The sequence below is a fragment of the Centroberyx affinis genome, unplaced genomic scaffold (genome assembly GCF_046629955.1).
Source record: "Centroberyx affinis isolate AG114_WGS23_722 - 3 ecotype Tasmania unplaced genomic scaffold, CSIRO-AGI_Caff_v1 ptg002107l_1, whole genome shotgun sequence".
Lineage (NCBI taxonomy): Eukaryota > Metazoa > Chordata > Actinopteri > Beryciformes > Berycidae > Centroberyx > Centroberyx affinis.
The window spans coordinates 117373-136438 of record NW_027280432.1 but is presented as its reverse complement, the minus strand read 5'-3'; the positions used below and the strand labels follow the sequence as shown (position 1 = coordinate 136438).

Genomic DNA, 19066 nt, shown 5'->3' with positions numbered 1-19066 from the left:
CAGCCAATTCAGCATCAAGATGTGAATCTCGCTTCAGAGTCAATTCCTCTAGAATCAATAAGAAACCAAAATGTGAGCATGTTTTCACTTGATGCAGCACATTGTAGGTTAATAGCTCCCACTACTGGCAAATATGCTGTAAGCATGTGCAGTACCAAAGATATCCATACAACTGCCTATTACATGAATTTATAGTCACATTTGTGGTTTAGAAGAACTGGGAAAGCTGAGCCTGTCTAATAGAGAGATGGCAGAAAAGATCATAATGGTCTACTTAGTCCACTGACTTGTTTGTTTGCTAATCTGGCTCATTGTCTGTGGTTATATCGAACCTAAGACACATGAGTAAAATGATGGGTGTTTCTCATCAGTCAAGCATCAGAGCATCACTGAACACTAAATAGCTCAAACAACGAAAAGCTCACTCTTTACCATCATATATTGAACTTTAATGTGTCTTCAGCCAAATAGCAAATGAATCTGGACATCAATCTAGACACCGATATCTGTTATCTTTGCCCTTATGCGACGATGCGGCGATGATGTATAACCCTCAGTGTGAAATGTATGTGGGAGCTGGTGGTGTGGAATGTGCCATGTCCTGGTCACAGTGTTCCCTCCTCTGTACCGGTCACTCAGCAAGAGAGATCCTGTAGGCAGAGTGAGAGAGCATCACACTCTGCCCACTCATTTGTCCTCTAAAAACCACAGTCATCTTCATATGCAAAAAAAAAAAGTCAGGCAGTGAGGCTGTGGCTGGTTTTGAGAGATTAACATAATCAAAGTTGTATTTAATAAATGTCTAAACCTAGCCAGGACTGACAACTGCTGACCTGAATTTGGAGACACTTGAATGTTTTCCCTCCTGAGATGAAGTGACAAGAGTTTTAAGAATGAATGCAGTAGGTGTTTGTCCGCTACATCCAATCTCATCTCATTTGGTGTTGATAAAATTAGAGATTCTGCTTCCTTCCATACTGTGCCTACTAGTAGGCTACATTTCAGTATAGTACAATACATCTCCTGTGTTTCTGTGTGTTTCTCTTTGGAGAGAAAGTCATGCACTATTCATAAGCATAAGACAGAATCTTAGTGTATTATTCATTGGAGAGGTCCTTGTTTGAGGCATCCATACACAATAGGTGGATGGATTTAACTTTTTTTTTAGACGCTATTGTCTAGTATCGATTTAGCATAAGGGAGTTTAAGGGAAATTGTAATCAAGCTGTCAATCAATTAATCAACCAATCAATCCAGAGAGACAGTGACCAAGAGGTTTGTCGTTTCTACACATAACACAATTTTGCAGCATCTGTTTTTTTTTTCTTTTTACAGAAAAGGAAAGAGAGCCATAACAAGAAACTCCGGCAAAAACAACCTGAATGAACTTTTTGTGACAGGCAGTACAGTTGTATATTGTCCAATCAGCCCTCCTGTTGGCACACCATGTTCACGTCCTTCAAAAAAAAGGCTCCAGGGTTCACAAAAAAGCACAAAGGAAGCAAAAACAACAAGTTAGCTGATAAAACTGCATGTTTTGAGGAGAGAGACAATTGGTATAGAGGTTCCAAGAGATGCAATGTAATGGAGAAGCATTATAAAAAAAAGGCACATACTGTAAGAAATGGGAGAAGGAGTGGATGGAAGAAAGAAGGCCTAATCATTTTAGGAAAATAAATTTCTGTCGGTAATAGAAGGGATGAAGTAATACTAGCTAGATTAAGACTGGGACATATGGGGTATGGTGAAGGGAGACCAGTTTCTAATAAATAAGCACACAAGTGGCCGATGAATGGCGGGACGGTCGGAGACAGTATTATTATTATTATTGTTCATGAAAAAGAAAGGATTTTGCGGAAAAGGGAGCTAATAGAGTCACATGTTTCAGATTTTCTTTGAAAACTCTGCTAACAGATGGTAAGTAAACAAAACTGTAAATATTATAAGTGTAGTTACTGTGTCTTCCTGTGGAGGGCAGCAGTACACCAATCCATCTGCTGAAAAGCAGGACTTGGCAGCTCTGCTCTGCTTTCAGCAACAGGTCTCTCTTGATCTCCCAGGTGTTTTCTCTACTGCAGTTGGATTTACAGTATGTGGATGAGCAACAAACATGGAGGGTGCAGCACTGGTTTATACCTCTGCTATTGGCTTTAGTTTTTGACTCATGTTCTTGCAGTTCAGGCTTCAGCGACAGATCTCTTTGTACTGTGTGTATCCCACACTGCTGGCCTGGAGGCATCTAGGCCTGTGCACAGTATCATTGCTTAGGATGGTTTTTATTTTGCCTGCATCAAGGTAAGCATGGCCAATACAACTGAGCTTTTTTTTTGGTAAAATTAATACAACTGTATGTGATTTTTTTCTGTTTTCCAGTACAGGCCTAATTTGCTGAAGTAATTGCAGCCATTGGTCAGCTGCTGTTTTGCTGCCATCATGATCCGTCATAAGCCTTATGTTAACATAAGGCTTTGTTTCAGATTGTTGCTGCATATGTAACTTTAACCTTTTTCTTTTTTAGTAATTGACTTTGTTTCCATAAACACACCATTCATCATAACTTGATCCTATAAGTACTTGTTACCACATTTTAAATTATTTGATTTTATTTTTTTAGAGGGGGTGGGGGTGGTAGGAATTACTTTGTGGTCCCGGTTTGAAGCATTTTGATTTGGCCCCTTTGGCATTGCTGTCTGCTGTGTTTTGTGCTTTCTGCACTGCATGCTTGTGTGCAGACCTGGGTGAATTATTTGAAATACTTCTCAAAGTTTGTTTTAGTCAACCTGAAGTGGCAGGTGAGCGGGGTTTGCCTTTCGTATCATGTTTTGAGTTGTAGTACGGAGACTAGAGGATTTAATGCTTATAGTTTCAAAATGACATCCCAAAGTTTTTCTGTTCACACATAAGTTAAGACAAGAAATCCAAGCAGATGCAGAGACATGCAGACTCACATGAAGGATCAACACAGATACCCGACACCGAGCAGCCTGTCGGGCTGTTGCTGCTTCAACCACAGACAGATAAGCAGCCCACTCCTATTTCTTGCCTAGTGTGAACAAAAAGCAGACAAGCAGGCAGGGAGCTGGCTACAACTCCCGGCCAGTAGAGTGAAGTAATGCTGTGCTGCACTCTGAGACTTTTGTAACCCCAAGGCCACTGTGTCACCCTCCTCTGTCCTGACTGCACTCCATACAAAACCTTCTGTTAAAGGACTATTCACACAACTGGTCTTTCTACAAGCTGTGTTCCATCCAGCTGCTTGTTAACAAAAGCATGGCTCCTTAAATGATTGTGAATGTGTGTGTGTGTGTGTGTGTGTGTGTGTGTGTGTGTGTGTGTGTTCCTCTTGTTCAGGTCCTGTAATGTGGCGTCATGATTCATCTGACTAAATCCAGTTAAGGCGTCATTCCAGCATGAACACATCACCACAGTCACAGAGTATAACACATAGGACAGCCCAATCCACTACATTTAACACATATTATAAGACAAGATGTTTATAAGACAGACCTGGGAATCCTGTGTCAATAGGATAATGTGAATGGACAATGTATTTGTAATGATTTCTACTGCATGTGGTTGCCTTGACGAGAGGCATTGCTGACTCTGCTATGAATCTGATCAGAAGGTGATTCATGGTCAATACTGATGATTAGGTTATAATGAGAACTACTGCGAACAAAACCAAAATCAGCCACATTGAAAGGCATTTTGAATAATTTAGCAGCCAGAACCAGTTGTCTGTATGTATCATGTTTCATTCATTGTGCCAATAGCAACATTAGGCCATCTACTGTACTTTCAGAAAATATTCAATCCCTTTGACCTTTTCAGTATTTTTTTTTAATTTTCAACTGAACAAATTAACTAAAATTGAAATGTTTTGAATCAGTATGTATTCATCTCTTTTGCAGTGACACTAAGGCAGAGCCAAATTCCTTTCTATGCTCTTGAGATGTCTCTACAACTTGACTGGAAATCACTCATGGCCAGTTAAATTGATTTGATGTGATTTAGAATGAAACATATTACTCTCTCTCTCTCTCTCTCTCTCTCTCTCTCTCTCTCTCTCTCTCTCTCTACACCACACACACACACACACACACACACACACACACACACACACACATACACACACACAAACACACACACACACACACACACATTATATACACATCATTATATATAATTGCATGGGAAATATCACATCTACCAGTGTTCTGTTTTCTGTAAAAAGAAACTCAGTGACTTTTACCCATTTTAAATGTACATTTTACATTAGCTACTTTTTGCTTTTACTAAAGTAGATTTTTACACTGGTAATTTTACTTCTACTTAAGTAAAATATCAGCAAAGTAACAGTAGCTTACTTCTACTGCAAATGGGTTGTGGCATTAGTCATGTTGTTAAGTAGGCTAGTCATGTCATTACCTCTCCACTAGAGAGCAGAGTTCACCAACAAACAAGAAGTGAAATCCTTTCACTGGATTATAAACTTGTATCACACCAAACTTTGTCTCACCCATCCAGAATAGAAACACCAATCCTAATCTTACATCAGCGTCTAGGCAGATATATATGACTTTTATATTTTTAATTAGGCCCAGTCATAGTCAATTAAGTGTCTAAATATCAACCTTATAACCTATTCTCTAACACTGGTTTATTGGCCTATAGTTTACTTGTTAAATACAGAGTCAAATTGGTCAGGTGACTTTTATTATTAAAGGAATCATTTCATATATTTTATCCACTGACTAGTTGAGTTTACCTCCGTATAAACAAATTGCTATGGAACAACAGGGATGTGTGTTACAAAAAGAAAACTTGGCAAACTTGGCAACTTTGACAATTGGTACAAGAATGGTATTGTACTGGTGAGTTAGCTATTCAATAAGGAGGGAAAGCTTTTTGGTTACCAAGAATTTCTCTGTCATTATAAGATCCCTGTGAGCCCTGAACAATTTGCTACAGTCTTTGATGCCATTCCATCTGGTGTTGTCATGCTCTATAAGGGTTATGCCTCTCCACCTTCTGCTGTGACACCTTCGCTTGATCCAGTTGACACACCTATAGGAAAATTATATTTTCTACCTGCTTCCTGTAAAAATAACAGAAAAATCTGCACCTTATTCCAAACTGAATGTGTCTCTGTCCCATATGTAATTGCAAACTGGAATGAGCTTGTTCAGGACATATGTTGGGAAAGATATGGTCTCTTCCTAATAGATATCTACTGGTTAACAAAGTTAAAGAAATTTCTTTTAAGATAATTCATCGTTGTTATCCTGTCAAGTCATTTTTTTAAGGATATTGATGTAACCTGCACTTTTTGTAACCTGCACCCAGAGACTGTCTTCCATTTGTTTTGATCTTGTGATCACACTCGGAATATGTGGCAAGGCATCTGTCATTTTATATTGGACTCTATCTATGATGCTTTTGTACTTTGCTTGAAGGATGTATTGTTTGGTTTTACAAATTATAGGAAAGAGTTAGAAAATGATTTTTTTCTGTGTAATCTCATCATATTGCTGGCCAAGTTTTATATCCATAAATGTAAGGTGTTAAAAACTAAACCCTTTTTTTGTACCTTTAAAAAGGAAGCAGAGTCCTACATTAGAACATTATCTACCTCATGCAATAGAAAAGCTGTGAAAACCTTAAATCTGTGCTCCAAATTTAACATCTTAATATAATTTTTACTGCACCATTTTTATTTTGTATTTGTTTGTGTCAAACTTTGTTTGTAACCCCTGATGTTGTATATTTGTATGTCTGTTATTCTTTGTTACTGTTCTGTTACTCCATTTATGCTTTTGGATATTTTTGTATATCTGATGCTGATGATGATGATAATAAAAAAAAAATCCTAAACAACAAAAATAAATAAATAAATAAATAAATGAATTGCAAATTTGCAAGCACTGCATCGTCATTTTATCTCTCCTCCATCCTGATGGCATCAAACGGCTTACTAACCTTTATAGATGTTTACACACTGTAATTTGTTGCCACTTAAGATTAGAGGCAGTAAACAGTTTTACTAACGAGGAGCAAACGATTTATGTATACATTTAAGGATTAGAAATATATAGGACATGGCTTCAAAACACTTACACTCCTGCTTGTCTGTGCACGAGGAACAGTTTAGATTTTAGATTTTAACAGATCTCTAACAATTGTTAATTGTTGTAAATCATTTATAATACAGGAGTAAAACAATAGGCTAAATTAAAACTGTAATCAAATGCAAAATTATACATTCATGAATACTTTCTAAAGCATTAAGCATTACTTGTTAATTATCAGCTACTTATGTATAGGCCTACATAATAAATAAAAACACATCACACACAAGAAAAAAACGTTATGAGGTCCTAAAGAAGGGTATGTAGGTCCAACTATTGGCTGAGGATCTGTGTATTAAGCTACAAATGATGTACTACAATATAGTATTCTTCACTTACAAATCAGATATAAAATTTTAACTGTCAATAGGCTACTAATGACAGACGTTTAAGTTACAAATATTTATAATATAGCCAAATAATAAGGACCTTATTTAATTAATCATTAATAACTCATAGTTTGTTCAAGTTTATGCTTTCATTATTCTGAAGTGTTACCCATTTCCTAAGTTCCACAAAAAAAAAGAAAAACAAAAAGCTGAGAAAGTCTGAAGACAGCAACATCCCACTGTGAGAGAATGACCAGCTATTAGACCTCTGTGACATTAAGTCTATTACAGGCCTGAGAGAGTAACGCGCCCATAAGCCCCAAATCTCTTTAATACAACACCCATTAGGAAAGTGCTGAGCTCTCTACTAGCCACTAAGATGGTTCACCACTCAGCAACCCCACCGCTTCAATATGCAGTACTGTGCAAAAGTCTTAGGCACCCTAGATTTTTTATATAAGTTTTGTCTTAGATGTTTATTTATTTGTTTTCTGTAGACTGCTCTTTATAGTGAATGTTTTGATATTTAGAAACTTTCCATGTCATTATTTTTTGAAAGCATCATTGCTTTATGGATTTTTTTTTTTACTGTGCAAAGACTTTTGCACAGTACTGTATATATAATAAGCTACTAACTATTTATTTTCTGGGTCTGCAATTTCCTAATAATTTCCTAGAAAGGAACTGTTAATGTCTTAGGAAGATTCCTGTAAAGAACCATTATATTATATACTAATCAAGAAAGAGTTCAATGGTAGTTGGTAGTTGGTAAGTACCTGGTAAGTTCTTTTGGAGTTTCAGAATCATGAAATTATGTAGTAGTTATATAGAAAATTTGAAATTAGAGAAAGGAATTCACCACATAACTGTATTATATAATTATATGAATAATGACTTGGGTTACCAAATTGACCTCTGCCTATTATTTTTCCAATAAATAGTTTATAGTTTTGCAGTTCTTTCCAGGAAACTCTTTTAGAAATTGACAGTATGTTATTGACTCCACCAACTGACTGCTTATTTTTTGTATAACTACTACATAATTTCATGGTTCTTTCCAGGAAACTTCCCAGGAAATTAACAGTTCCTTTCTAGGAAATTATTAGGAAATTGTGGATCCAGAAAATAAAGTTATACCCCATATATATAAAAAAAGAAAAGACTTAGACCAGGATATACTAAACAAAATTGCTGTACTGCTTAAAAAATCTTTTCATTATATCCACTCCTTGATATGCATACCTGATGCATTTTAAAATAGTTTAAAATAGTTGTAGAAGCATTTTATTGAAGATAATTTTATTTCATGAATCAGTGTAGGCGTTCGTTGCGTTCATTATTGTCCTGGCATATTGTGTGTTTTTGGCTAAACTATATTTCAGCACGTATGAGATATTTGGGTCCTTGTAAGTAACATCATACACGTGACCATGTGTCCTTGATATGGTTAATATCAACTTATTTACTGGACATTTTTGCAAATACTCAGATGAAAAAAGCTTGTTTTAGGATCAGGATCAGCTTTCGATATAGGGATAAATAAGGTTACAGTTTGGGTTAGGGTTAGGCATTCAGTGTTTAGATTTGGGGTTTGAGATTAGAAGTTATGAAATGAAATTACATTGATTAATTTTCTCTACCCACTTATTCCTATTCAGCGGGACTGGAGCCTATGCCAGCATACACTAGGCAGAAAGCAGGTATACACCCTGGACAGGTCACCAGTCCATCACAGGGCCAACACAGATAGACAGAAAATCACTCGCACATTCATATTCATACCTATTCATACCTACCTTTCTCCATGCATGTTTTTGGACTGTGGAACGAAACCCACGCAAACACAGGGAGAACACACAAACTCCACACAGAAAGGGCTGGGGCCGGGAATTCTTGCTGAGAGCGACCGCGCTGCCCTCTGAATTCATGTTATTAAAAGGTAATGTCAAGTATTTTAATATCAATTTATAAAGGACGAACAGAAGCGTTCAACACCCCCCATTTCAAAGTATTTTGGAATTGTCTTTTAAATTCAGTACACATGAAAATTAATCAATTCTTCCAGGTGAGGTGCAGTATGAGCTTTACCAAGTTGTAATCATGCTTTAGGCTAAGCAGTCAACGGATAGCTCCATAACAGGTATGAGCAGGTGTAACCTTAATATCTTGATGAGTGGTCAGTTATGTTTGCAGTGGTGGCTGGATTAGATATTAACTGTGGCCTAAATCACTTTGTGCTGACGGATTTGGAAAGTGATAATCCAAGGTGTGCCTTTAAAAGCCAGAGCGTTGCCACCTGGGTCCATTTGTAGCAAGTCCCTATCCATCACTCTCCTGTACGGCCGAAAGAAACACCACAGAAGGGCTGAGCGCAACCGCAAACCGCAACCATGAACGGCACAGAGGGACCAGATTTCTATGTTCCTATGGTGAATACCACTGGCATCGTCCGGAGTCCCTATGAATACCCTCAGTACTACCTTGTCAACCCAGCGGCGTACTCCGCTCTAGCTGCCTACATGTTCTTCCTCATCCTGGTTGGCTTCCCTGTCAACTTCCTTACTCTGTACGTCACCATCGAACACAAGAAGCTGCGAACCCCTCTAAACTACATCCTGCTGAACCTGGCGGTGGCTAACCTCTTCATGGTGTTCGGGGGCTTCACTACCACGATGTACAGCTCCATGCACGGCTACTTTGTCTTAGGACGCACCGGCTGCAACCTTGAAGGATTCTTTGCTACCCACGGTGGTGAGATAGCGCTCTGGTCACTGGTTATTCTGGCTATTGAAAGGTGGGTGGTCGTCTGCAAGCCCATCAGCAACTTCCGCTTCGGGGAGAACCACGCCATCATGGGTGTGTCCTGTACCTGGATAATGGCGGGTGCTTGCTCCATTCCCCCTCTTGTCGGCTGGTCTCGCTACATCCCCGAGGGCATGCAGTGCTCATGTGGAATCGACTACTACACACGTGCCCCCGGTGTCAACAATGAGTCCTTCGTCATCTACATGTTCTTGTGTCACTTCAGTATTCCATTGACTGTTATTTTCTTCTGCTATGGCCGTCTGCTCTGTGCCGTCAAGGAGGCTGCTGCTGCCCAGCAGGAGTCTGAGACCACCCAGAGGGCTGAGAGGGAAGTCACCCGCATGGTCATTCTCATGGTCATCGCCTTCCTGGTATGTTGGTTGCCCTATGCTAGCGTGGCCTGGTACATCTTCACACACCAGGGCAGTGAGTTCGGGCCAGTCTTCATGACCATCCCGTCCTTCTTTGCCAAGAGCTCAGCCATCTACAACCCAATGATCTACATCTGCATGAACAAGCAGTTCCGCAACTGCATGATCACCACCCTGTGCTGCGGGAAGAACCCCTTCGAGGAGGAGGAGGGAGCATCCAGTACTGCCTCCAAGACCGAGGCCTCCTCTGCATCCTCCAGCTCTGTCTCCCCTGCATAAATGGGCCCTCGGCAGAGGCTCCATGATCCACTATCCAAGAAGAAGACTTCTACTCCCCCCGGGAAACGACTGAAGGCTAATGTCTACAGAAATAACTTCCTTTTTGTATTTTTACAAACCAGTTGGTTCAACCTAAAGACAGTTGCAGGAAATGGCAGCCCATTACAAAGTTGTTTCTGTATGTACAGAATATCCAACGTAACAATCTATGAGATGGTTTTTTTTCCTGAGATGAAAGGAAAAATTGTTAATCTTTTACAGTTGGATCCTATATGTTACTGGCTTATTTTTGAATGTAGAGGCATGTAATCAAGGCAACGTAAAATAAAACGCACTTTGCAAATGAATCTCCCTGTTTATGTTTTACTTACAACCGGGGTGGAAAAGTACAAATGACTGTAGTATATATCAAATGAATAAATGTGAATGATCTATTCAGAATGCATTCATGTCTTGAGTCAATTACTACTCTAAACTATACTACTAGTAACTACTACTCTATAGCTACACTGCAGGACCTGAAGGTATGAACTTCCAATAGTTAAGTTTAGTAGTTGAGATACTTGAGTTTCACTTGCAGTGCAGCTGTAATCTCTATTCAATCACAGGTCACCTTGGACTAAGAACTTGGTCCAGCTAAGGGATTATCACATGAATAACACACACATGACACAGCACCCACATTATCTGATGACGCATATTAAGCACATTAAATAAAGGTTAACACGGACAAGGACTTATTGGATAATGCATATCAATATTGTCATAACAAGCCTACTTCATGCAAGGGTTAGTGAGTGGAAACAATTACCCCTCACTTTAAATATCTCACACACACATGGACACACACATGGACACACACACACACACACACCCACACACACACCCACACACACACACACACACACACACACATACACACACACGCATATGCACACATAGACCTTAAGAGTGAAGGAATGAGTTACTGCTGCACTATTGCCCCATACCCAAGATAATTTCTCGAGAAAATAATAATTTCGTTCTCTTTTCAGCTGTCAACATGTGCTAAGAATGATATAGGAACCATAAGATTTGAAGACAAGTTTTGTGTTACAATGCGCCAATTCAATTCTACTTTACGATGACCACTGCAGTCCCAATAGAGGTTAGATACCAGCTAATGGATGATGGGGCAGTTCACTGATAACTACAGGCCCATTCTGGAGGTCTATGTAAGTTTGCAGCTTCATTATTCGACTATAACGGTAACTTCTTCAAGGCTGGGCTTTTTTCACTGTGTGGAAGATGTTGCCGTGAGCTGTGCCACTGTGATAAATGACAGAAACTCAAAGAATGACATGTGATTTCTCCTCCTCAGTGCTTGGCTGTGCAGTCTGCCAGACTGGAGCAAAACAAACACCTCAAGATCTCTCCCATAATGACCTTCATGCGTAGCTATAGCAACCATCATACCAGTGGATCTTTCTTGGAATACAGATACGCTCACCAAGCGGTCTGCTCCAGTCAAGTCTCCGGTACAGAGGTTGAGGAAAACCACATTCATGTTCTGGAAAAAAATAAAGTCTATTTGAAGAATGTTTGATAACTGCAAATAGTATGAATTCTTGTTCTCACTGAAAAGATATTATGTAGTCTGCTGTGCATACTTTACCAATGATAATCTTCAGTAAGGTCCTATAGATCTTTTAACTCCTAAACTTTTACCCAGTTCTATAAAATTCAGTGTCAGACATGTGCTTTTGTGCCCATTAATTATAGTATAGAATTATTGTATTTTATAGATTGAGATGGAAAATAATTTTTCCCCAAATATCAGTGGTATCATTAGCCTTATTGTCGTTGTTTAACTGCTAGCATTAATGCATTTCTTTCTTTCACTGCTTCTTGTTCCAGTCTTTGTCTCCTAACCATTGTTGATATAACAACATCATCTTTTTTTTTTTAGTAGTTTCTGTTGTCTTCATTTATTACATGGTATTCTACTAAAGAATACACCAGTGTGTGTTGTACAACTGAAAGACAACAACCTGCTGGAAACCCACCTCAGGTCAGCCTGTTATTAGCTTAATGTGGAATTTTACAGTCACTGTCAATGTCGTCACCTTCACTGGACCTTCTGCTTTAAATTTAATGTGTAATATTATTATGCTGTATGTCAAAAAAGAGTCCTGATTGTCAGCACAAATGAAAAACTGTCTCCTCATCTCTTAAAACTGATACTTGATATCTAGCCTAAGTGGACAGAAATACAGTAGACAGCCCATGCTATTTATTTTTTATTTGCTTCTGTTTTATTTATTGCTATTCCTCCTATTGTTCTGGAACTTTATGAGCCAGTATACAGACATCGATGAATGTCCCAGACTAAAAATTTCCCTCCAGTGTAGATCTGCATTAAAAGGAAGTCTCTAATGTTGGACTTAAAAGATAATGTGTACTGGCACTGGATGATTTGATCGAAAGGGGTGAAAAATATCAGAAGCCTCCCCTGAGACATTACTACAAAATGGCTGTGCAGAAATATGAAATCCTTTTGAATTTGTATGGAAAACTTTATTTGATAATAAAAATAGCATTCACAGACTTCTTTTGATAGCTACATATACATTGTGATCCATCTCAAGGAAAGAAGCTTTACTGGATAAGTCCACATCTACTTGTACTTAGACTAATGTTATGTATAGCTTCATGGGTCAAATAAAGCTATGAACAATGTAGTATTTATATATGCATAGTTTTATAAAAAGATTGGCCCATATACAGGTACTGCTTTTATCAACACAGAGACAGCATTATGTCTGGAGCACATTGCAAGAAATAATGCTTAAAGAACACAGACTGCATACAAGTGCTTTATAATACAAAGGCAGGCTAACCATCGAGAGAGATTCAAACCATCAAACAGCTTCTGATTGACCAAATACAGTCTTTCATTTTAAAATGTCTTTACATACCTGATCCAGAGTAAATGAACATATTTCCCATGAATCATCAGGTCCATTTCAGAAATATAAACACAATGTCACATTCCTCACTGCTGAGGTTTTTCATAAATTTCTCTTTTGTACAAGAAAAAGGCAACATTTTATTCCTTGACAGGTTCCTATTAGTTACATAGTAAAATTCTTTACAGGTGATGGCCAACAGGTTAACTTCTTAAATGTTTTTCTTCTTTTTTTTCTTCTTTTTAAATACAGTACCATGGTGACAACAGTGATAAAACAATGCATTTGTTGTGGTTTATCCAATATCTTTTTAGTTCTTTAGTGAAACATAAAACAGAGAATACACACAAAACACATTATAAAGCAGCAGTCAGACTCCAGTGGCGTGACAGCATGGCTCAGGATGGCAGATCGGTTGACTTCTGTACCGGGACTCTCCATCTGTTACCAACACAAGACACTTCCTTAACCAATCACATCAGCTCACTGTGTCGGCACCCAGGAAGTGGTCGGTGCCCAGATGTGGGTATCAATATGAGGACAGGGAGAACGATTACTATGGGATCAGAGTGCATCTTCCTTGTTGATTATTCTCACTCGGATGTGCCAGATGAGGTGGAATAACAACGCTCATCCACACATGCCTCTTGGATGGAGATGATTTACACGTTTGTTGTTTTAGATAAAACTTGATTTAATCTTTTTTTTGGCATATCTCTTAAATCATGTTATCTTATGGCAGCTTAAATCTGGCACAGCACAGACTCAGGTAAAGTACTGATTCATTTCTCTTATTATGATGAGCAACAAACTCGGATAACTTTCTCATTTCCCCCCATAGGGAATCTTCCTAGAACAGCTTTGCCTGCAGATGAAAGTGAGTTAGGTTCCTTTCCCTGCTATATCATTACACACTGAGGAACAAAGGGCCAGAGTAGTAGAGCTGCCAGTGTATGTGTGTGTGTTTTTTTTTTTTTTTGCTCCCCTACTCCGAGAGGAAAGCCAATAACACCTTTGCCGGTTCGCACATCGGTTGTCTGATTTATTCTCTTAATTTTGATGCAGGATGAGACTGTGGGGGAGTTTAGGCAAAGCAAGGTGAGCTGCCACACTTTTAAAAGAAGACAGTTTCTGAGCAACTCAAGTAGAGGTACACCATGCTTTCCCAGGTACAGTATGTACTTATACCTTGGTCCTTAAAGGTTTAATGAAGCTTGCTCAAGATATGTGCCAATTAAAAAATAAATAGTGAGCAAATGCAAAAAATCATATATTATATATATATATTTATCACTCTAGTTTTACCATCAGATCTTAAATTTAGTTTTTGCCTTAAGTCCATCGTGATATTCACAATACTTGTGAACCATCAGTGTCTTGTGCTATAGTTTGTTCAGTAAAGCAATTCAGGAGTGGAAAAGACATCTAAAAACATGTTTAAAACAAGCCTAGTAGTTAGAAGAACAAGTTACCACAATTGGAAGCATGTTTCAAACCTCTGAGGGAACAAATATTTAGAATCAGAAATGCCTACAAAAAGCAATATCACTGATTTTATATGCAGGCACATACAATACCTTTACTATAGTACAACAACCTCTGTTATGCTCAAAATAACTATAACGATAACAAAACAACCAGTATGAACTGAAAGAAGGATTGTACTCCTGCTGTTTTATGAATCTCTGGCTGGGATCACAAGAAGTGAAGTCAATCAAATCAATCAATCAATAAACCAATCGACCAAATAAATCACAAGAGTTAGTATCCTCAGAAGTCCAATTCCAGTGTATGGTACATAGTTTCCACAGATAGAGGAGAGAGTGGCGAGGGGGATCTCTGCTCTGCTCTAGATGCTGAGGTCTTTGGGGCTTTCTTTGTACAGCCTTCTCTTGGGCTCCGGGAGCTGGTTCAGGCTGCGGCCTACTGCGTTATTGTGGCCCGCATTGTTATGGCCCGCATTGTTGTAGGCAGCGTTGTTGTGCGCAGCGTTGTTCTTCATCATGCTATAGTAGTCTTTCAGTCTGGGTGCTGCTGCATAGTTCAGCTCCTCCCGGCTGTAGTTGCTGTCGGGGGAAGAGTCCCGCTCCATTCTGAATCGTCTCTCTGGCGTCCCGTTCATCCCGTATCTCTCTGAGGAAGAGTCCCTCAGGAGGTTGCCGTTGTTCTTGGCTCTATCAGGTGTTCGGCCCCTGGAGAGAGACAAGGAATCCCCGTTGTTGTTTGCGCGCTCAGGCGTTGTGGCCTCCCTGACTCGGCCAGGTGTCTGCGAGTCCTTTAAGAGCCTGCGCTCGTAGAGCTTTCGTTCGGGGGTGACTGCGAGGAACCCCCCGTCGTCATACTCCCTCTCAGGCGTACGGTCCCGATGCGCTCGCTCCGCCCTGCGGTCCATCGACTTGGCCCGCCGACGATCAGGGGAGGAGTTGCGCTTTCGGGTCGGTGAACGGTCAAGGGAGCCGCGGCGCTGCCGGCCAAACCTCTGGTCCAAAGTAGAGCTGCTGCTCGAGAGCTCTCGCCCCCGCAGTTTCTCGGCAGCCGCAGCCTTCTTCCCCGAGTCTTTCCTCAGAGTCTTTAGGAGTTTAGAGATGCCGCTCTCCGACTCAGACTTCTTGACTTTGCGGCCTCGGCTCTTCTTGTTGCCACTGCTACTGCTGATACTGTTGTCTGGAGACTGTTGTCTGGGGGTACTTTGACTGTGATTGTTGTTCCAGGTGTGATGATGGTGGGGGTTAAATTGCCGGCCTTGGTAGTCCATCTGGTCTGTCCCAGCCCTGTCCCTGTCCCTGTCCCTGTTCCTGTCTCGGCCACGCGCAGCCTCCTCCTGGCGTGATGGTTTGTGAAGGTCTGGTGGATAACTGGACTCCGATGAGGTGTGATATCGGCTGTTGGGTGGCAGCGTTCTCACTTCCGGAGTGTTTTGTGCCCCGGGTGTGGGAGGGTGCCCGTCATTGCTGCCGTCTGGAGGAGAGCAGAGAGGAGGACAAGTCAGCTGACCGGAAATAACTTACAGAAGCATGAGGCTGTGGAGTAGCATTACATAGCACATAAATAAACATATTACATTTATTTTGTTCATAACTGCTATTCACAGATATCAACAAACATGACTTTTTATGTCCATCCATATAAGTACTTGCATTGATACTGACAGAAAGTCAATGCAGCGATTTTTTGGAAATCATGCATAAACGTGCACTTTCATAATTAAATCATCAAAACAATATTTGGAACAACAAATCTAAATTATTGTAATTGAGGACTGTAACTACATGTGTAACCATTCTGTTATACATCTATATAAATAGCAAAATTATATTGAAGTGACAGATCACTTCAATATGTTTTTTCTATGGGGGCTGTGGGTTGAAACACACGTAGACATCAGCAACAACAGCAGGTGCAACACATCGGCAAGTGTAGGGCAAGGGGTTATCAATGACACAACAGGCACCTAGGAAATCATTAAAAACAAAATGGTGAACAACTCAGTGTGCATCATTGGGAAGAGCAGAACAAACCAAAAGCAAAACAAAAAACAAGAGTGTGTTTGGCTACAAGACTGCCAAATTAGAAACAGGTTGCTATGGCAGCAGCATGTGATGAGCAGTGACATAAATCAGTCCCAGTACAAACTGCTGGTCTGAGGTGGGCAGAGGGGAGGAGCATCGTATGTGTAGGGATTCACAGGATTTATGGAAGTACAGTACAAGTCAGGCGTGACAAGACACAAAGCATGTACACTGTGTACACACACGCAAACACACACAAAGAGGGATGCAGGTAGGGACGAGCTGGAAAGAGGGATGGATTAAATCAAAAGGTAAAAGGTGAAAGGAAAAGGGTGAGAAGGGAGAGTGGACTGGGACAGACTTTTGGCTACAAACCGTGGTCTGATTTTGGCCCATTAGGTAGAAACAGGGCTCTCCCATCTTGTCATTCCTCATTGTACCAACAGCGAGATGAGGAGCCATCATCGCTGGAGAGAAGAGGAAGAGCCCAGCAACAAGAGACAATAAGAGAGAAAGGGAGAGGAATAGAAAGGAGAAAACAAATAAAACAGACAAGAGACTGTTTACAGTGCATCTTCAAAGAGAGAAGGAGGGGTTTTGTTGTGAAAGAAAAGAAAGTAATACATTTTGTACAGTATCAAACAGCCTTCTGAGAGGAAAAAGTTCTCAGAAAGTGAAACCCCAGCTAAACCAGAAAATAAAGCTGAGAAATACAATACATAATATGGCATGTCAGGACTCACACAGCATGAGGAATAATCCATCAACAGAGAATACAGCTCTTGGGAGGGAATATTATTTCAGCTATAAAACATCTGTGCTTCAGATTCTATATAAATCATTGAAATAGCTACCGTAGCAACCATTCCTTCACTGATCAATATTATATGACAAGCCAATTTTTTACTGATACCATGATCGGTCATTCTAAATTAATGCATCACAAAGCGTCTTCCTGTGAAATGTTTATAGTTTAATTTGCACTTAACATTCATGAAAATCAATAAAAAAGAAAGAAAGAATATGTCCCTCAGGTGCATTAAGCAGATAAGAGAGGCTTTATTCTGGTCTCCGGTGTCTAAGGCTGGAATAGGGATAGGTTTTCAACACTGGCATTAGTGTTGTGTTATTCACAGTAAGGAGGGGGAATAAACATCACGCTCCAACACATCGTTACCTACCATATTCAGGTACGGATCCGTCTCCCCGTTTGAGCACGAGCCGCGCCCTCCGGCCTCCGTTCTTGATCAGCTCAATGGCACGTGAATGCTTCATGTTCTTTGTGCTCTCGCCGTTGATCTCCAGGATCTCGTCTCCCACCTAAAACACAGCAGCCGTGTTACTATGGCAACTAGCTAAACAACATCGTGAGTGGTGTGCAAAGAGGAAATTCAAAGGTCTTCAGACTGACAGGATATATAGAGGAGATGAACTGGATATATTGGGATCTAGAAGAGGGGGGGGGGGGGGGGGAATAGGAATTTCAGCTATAATTGCTACAATCGTACCCTCATCTTGCCATTTCTGACAGCAGCCCCGTCCTCCGCCAGTCTCAACACATAGAGGTCCATGTTGTACTCCCGCCCTCCTCTCAGGCTGAAACCAAAGCCTTTACTGTCGCGCTCCAGGTCCACAGAGTAGAACTCAGCATCCTAGGGGGGAGAGAGAGACGGAGAGAGAGAGAGAGAGAGAGTGAGAAAGAGAGCCAGAGAGAGATACAAAGTTGCTCCCAGTTTACACAGGGAAGTGAGAAATTGCGAATGGCCAAAATCCACAGAGCACGTGAGAGTCAAAAGGTGAGTCCAAACTTCAGGACTAATCAAGCCATGTCCCACGAAAACTCACAAAATGTCAATGGCAGAGTACAATACCCTGGAAGGCATGAATAATTAATGCTGCATCAGCCTGTGAGCAGGGTGCAGATCGCTAAGCAAGGGCACCGCAAGGGCTGGACCCAAAACTTACTACACTCATCAAAAGTTCTCTTCCCGCCCAACTGTCCCAACACTGAACCTGTATCATGTTAGACATCACAGGTCAGATGTAGAGTTACGATTGGTGGCAGGGTTGAGGCCATTCATCAACTGAATTGAGAACGCCTTAATTCCAATTGGATTCGTGGAGTTGGAATTGGAATTGAATTGGAATGAAAGAGAACCGAATTCCATGAAATTCCACTTCTAGGAGAGGTTGTCTTGACTTGCTAAACATTATAAATCAAACATTATGAATCAAATAAAATACATTAAAATTAAATTAATTAATATTACATTCAATCACAATGTATATATTACGATTACATGTTATGCATCAAATACCACCTGAAAGGTACCTTTAACATTTTATGATATTCAGTAATGATAATATACTGTATAACACTATGTGTATGTGTAAAAACTATTTATGTGGTAAGAAAAAACAAAAAATGGAATGGAATGGAATTTTACAGAATTTCACTGAATTAATTCAAACTTTCCGAAATTCCAAATCTGTTTGCTGTAGTTTTTTTCAAATTCCAATTCCAATTCCTCAGTTGAGTTCATTCATGAATTGACCCCAACCCTTCTGTTTATTGCTATGGTAAGTGCAGAGTGAAAACATCTATTCTTACCTGTGTTGGATGAGCTTGTGTGGGGGGAGGTGGGGGAGCTCCTTTAGACTTTGAGTTATTCCTTTAAAAACAGAGAGAGAGAGACT

The 19066-nt window shown here is 40.0% G+C and overlaps 2 protein-coding genes across 2 annotated transcripts in view; one reads left to right on the top strand and one right to left on the bottom strand.

Moving 5' to 3' along the window:
- The first annotated feature begins 8777 nt into the window (after window positions 1–8777).
- Window positions 8778–10357, top strand: rho (rhodopsin). The gene has a single exon (XM_071531676.1). The coding sequence runs from the start codon at window positions 8848–8850 to the stop codon at window positions 9910–9912; it is 1065 nt and encodes a 354-aa protein (XP_071387777.1). The 5' UTR covers window positions 8778–8847; the 3' UTR covers window positions 9913–10357.
- Window positions 10358–12551: 2194 nt separating this feature from the next.
- Window positions 12552–19066, bottom strand: part of LOC139654554 (membrane-associated guanylate kinase, WW and PDZ domain-containing protein 1-like) — an 86935-nt gene continuing 80420 nt past the window's right edge. The window contains exons 20-23 of the mRNA XM_071531661.1: window positions 18981–19041; window positions 17878–18021; window positions 17551–17689; window positions 12552–15818 (exon numbers count right to left, since the gene is read on the bottom strand). Of these exons, the coding sequence (XP_071387762.1) occupies window positions 14710–15818; window positions 17551–17689; window positions 17878–18021; window positions 18981–19041 (1453 nt within the window). The 3' untranslated portion in view covers window positions 12552–14709. The remainder of the gene's footprint in view (window positions 15819–17550; window positions 17690–17877; window positions 18022–18980; window positions 19042–19066) is intronic.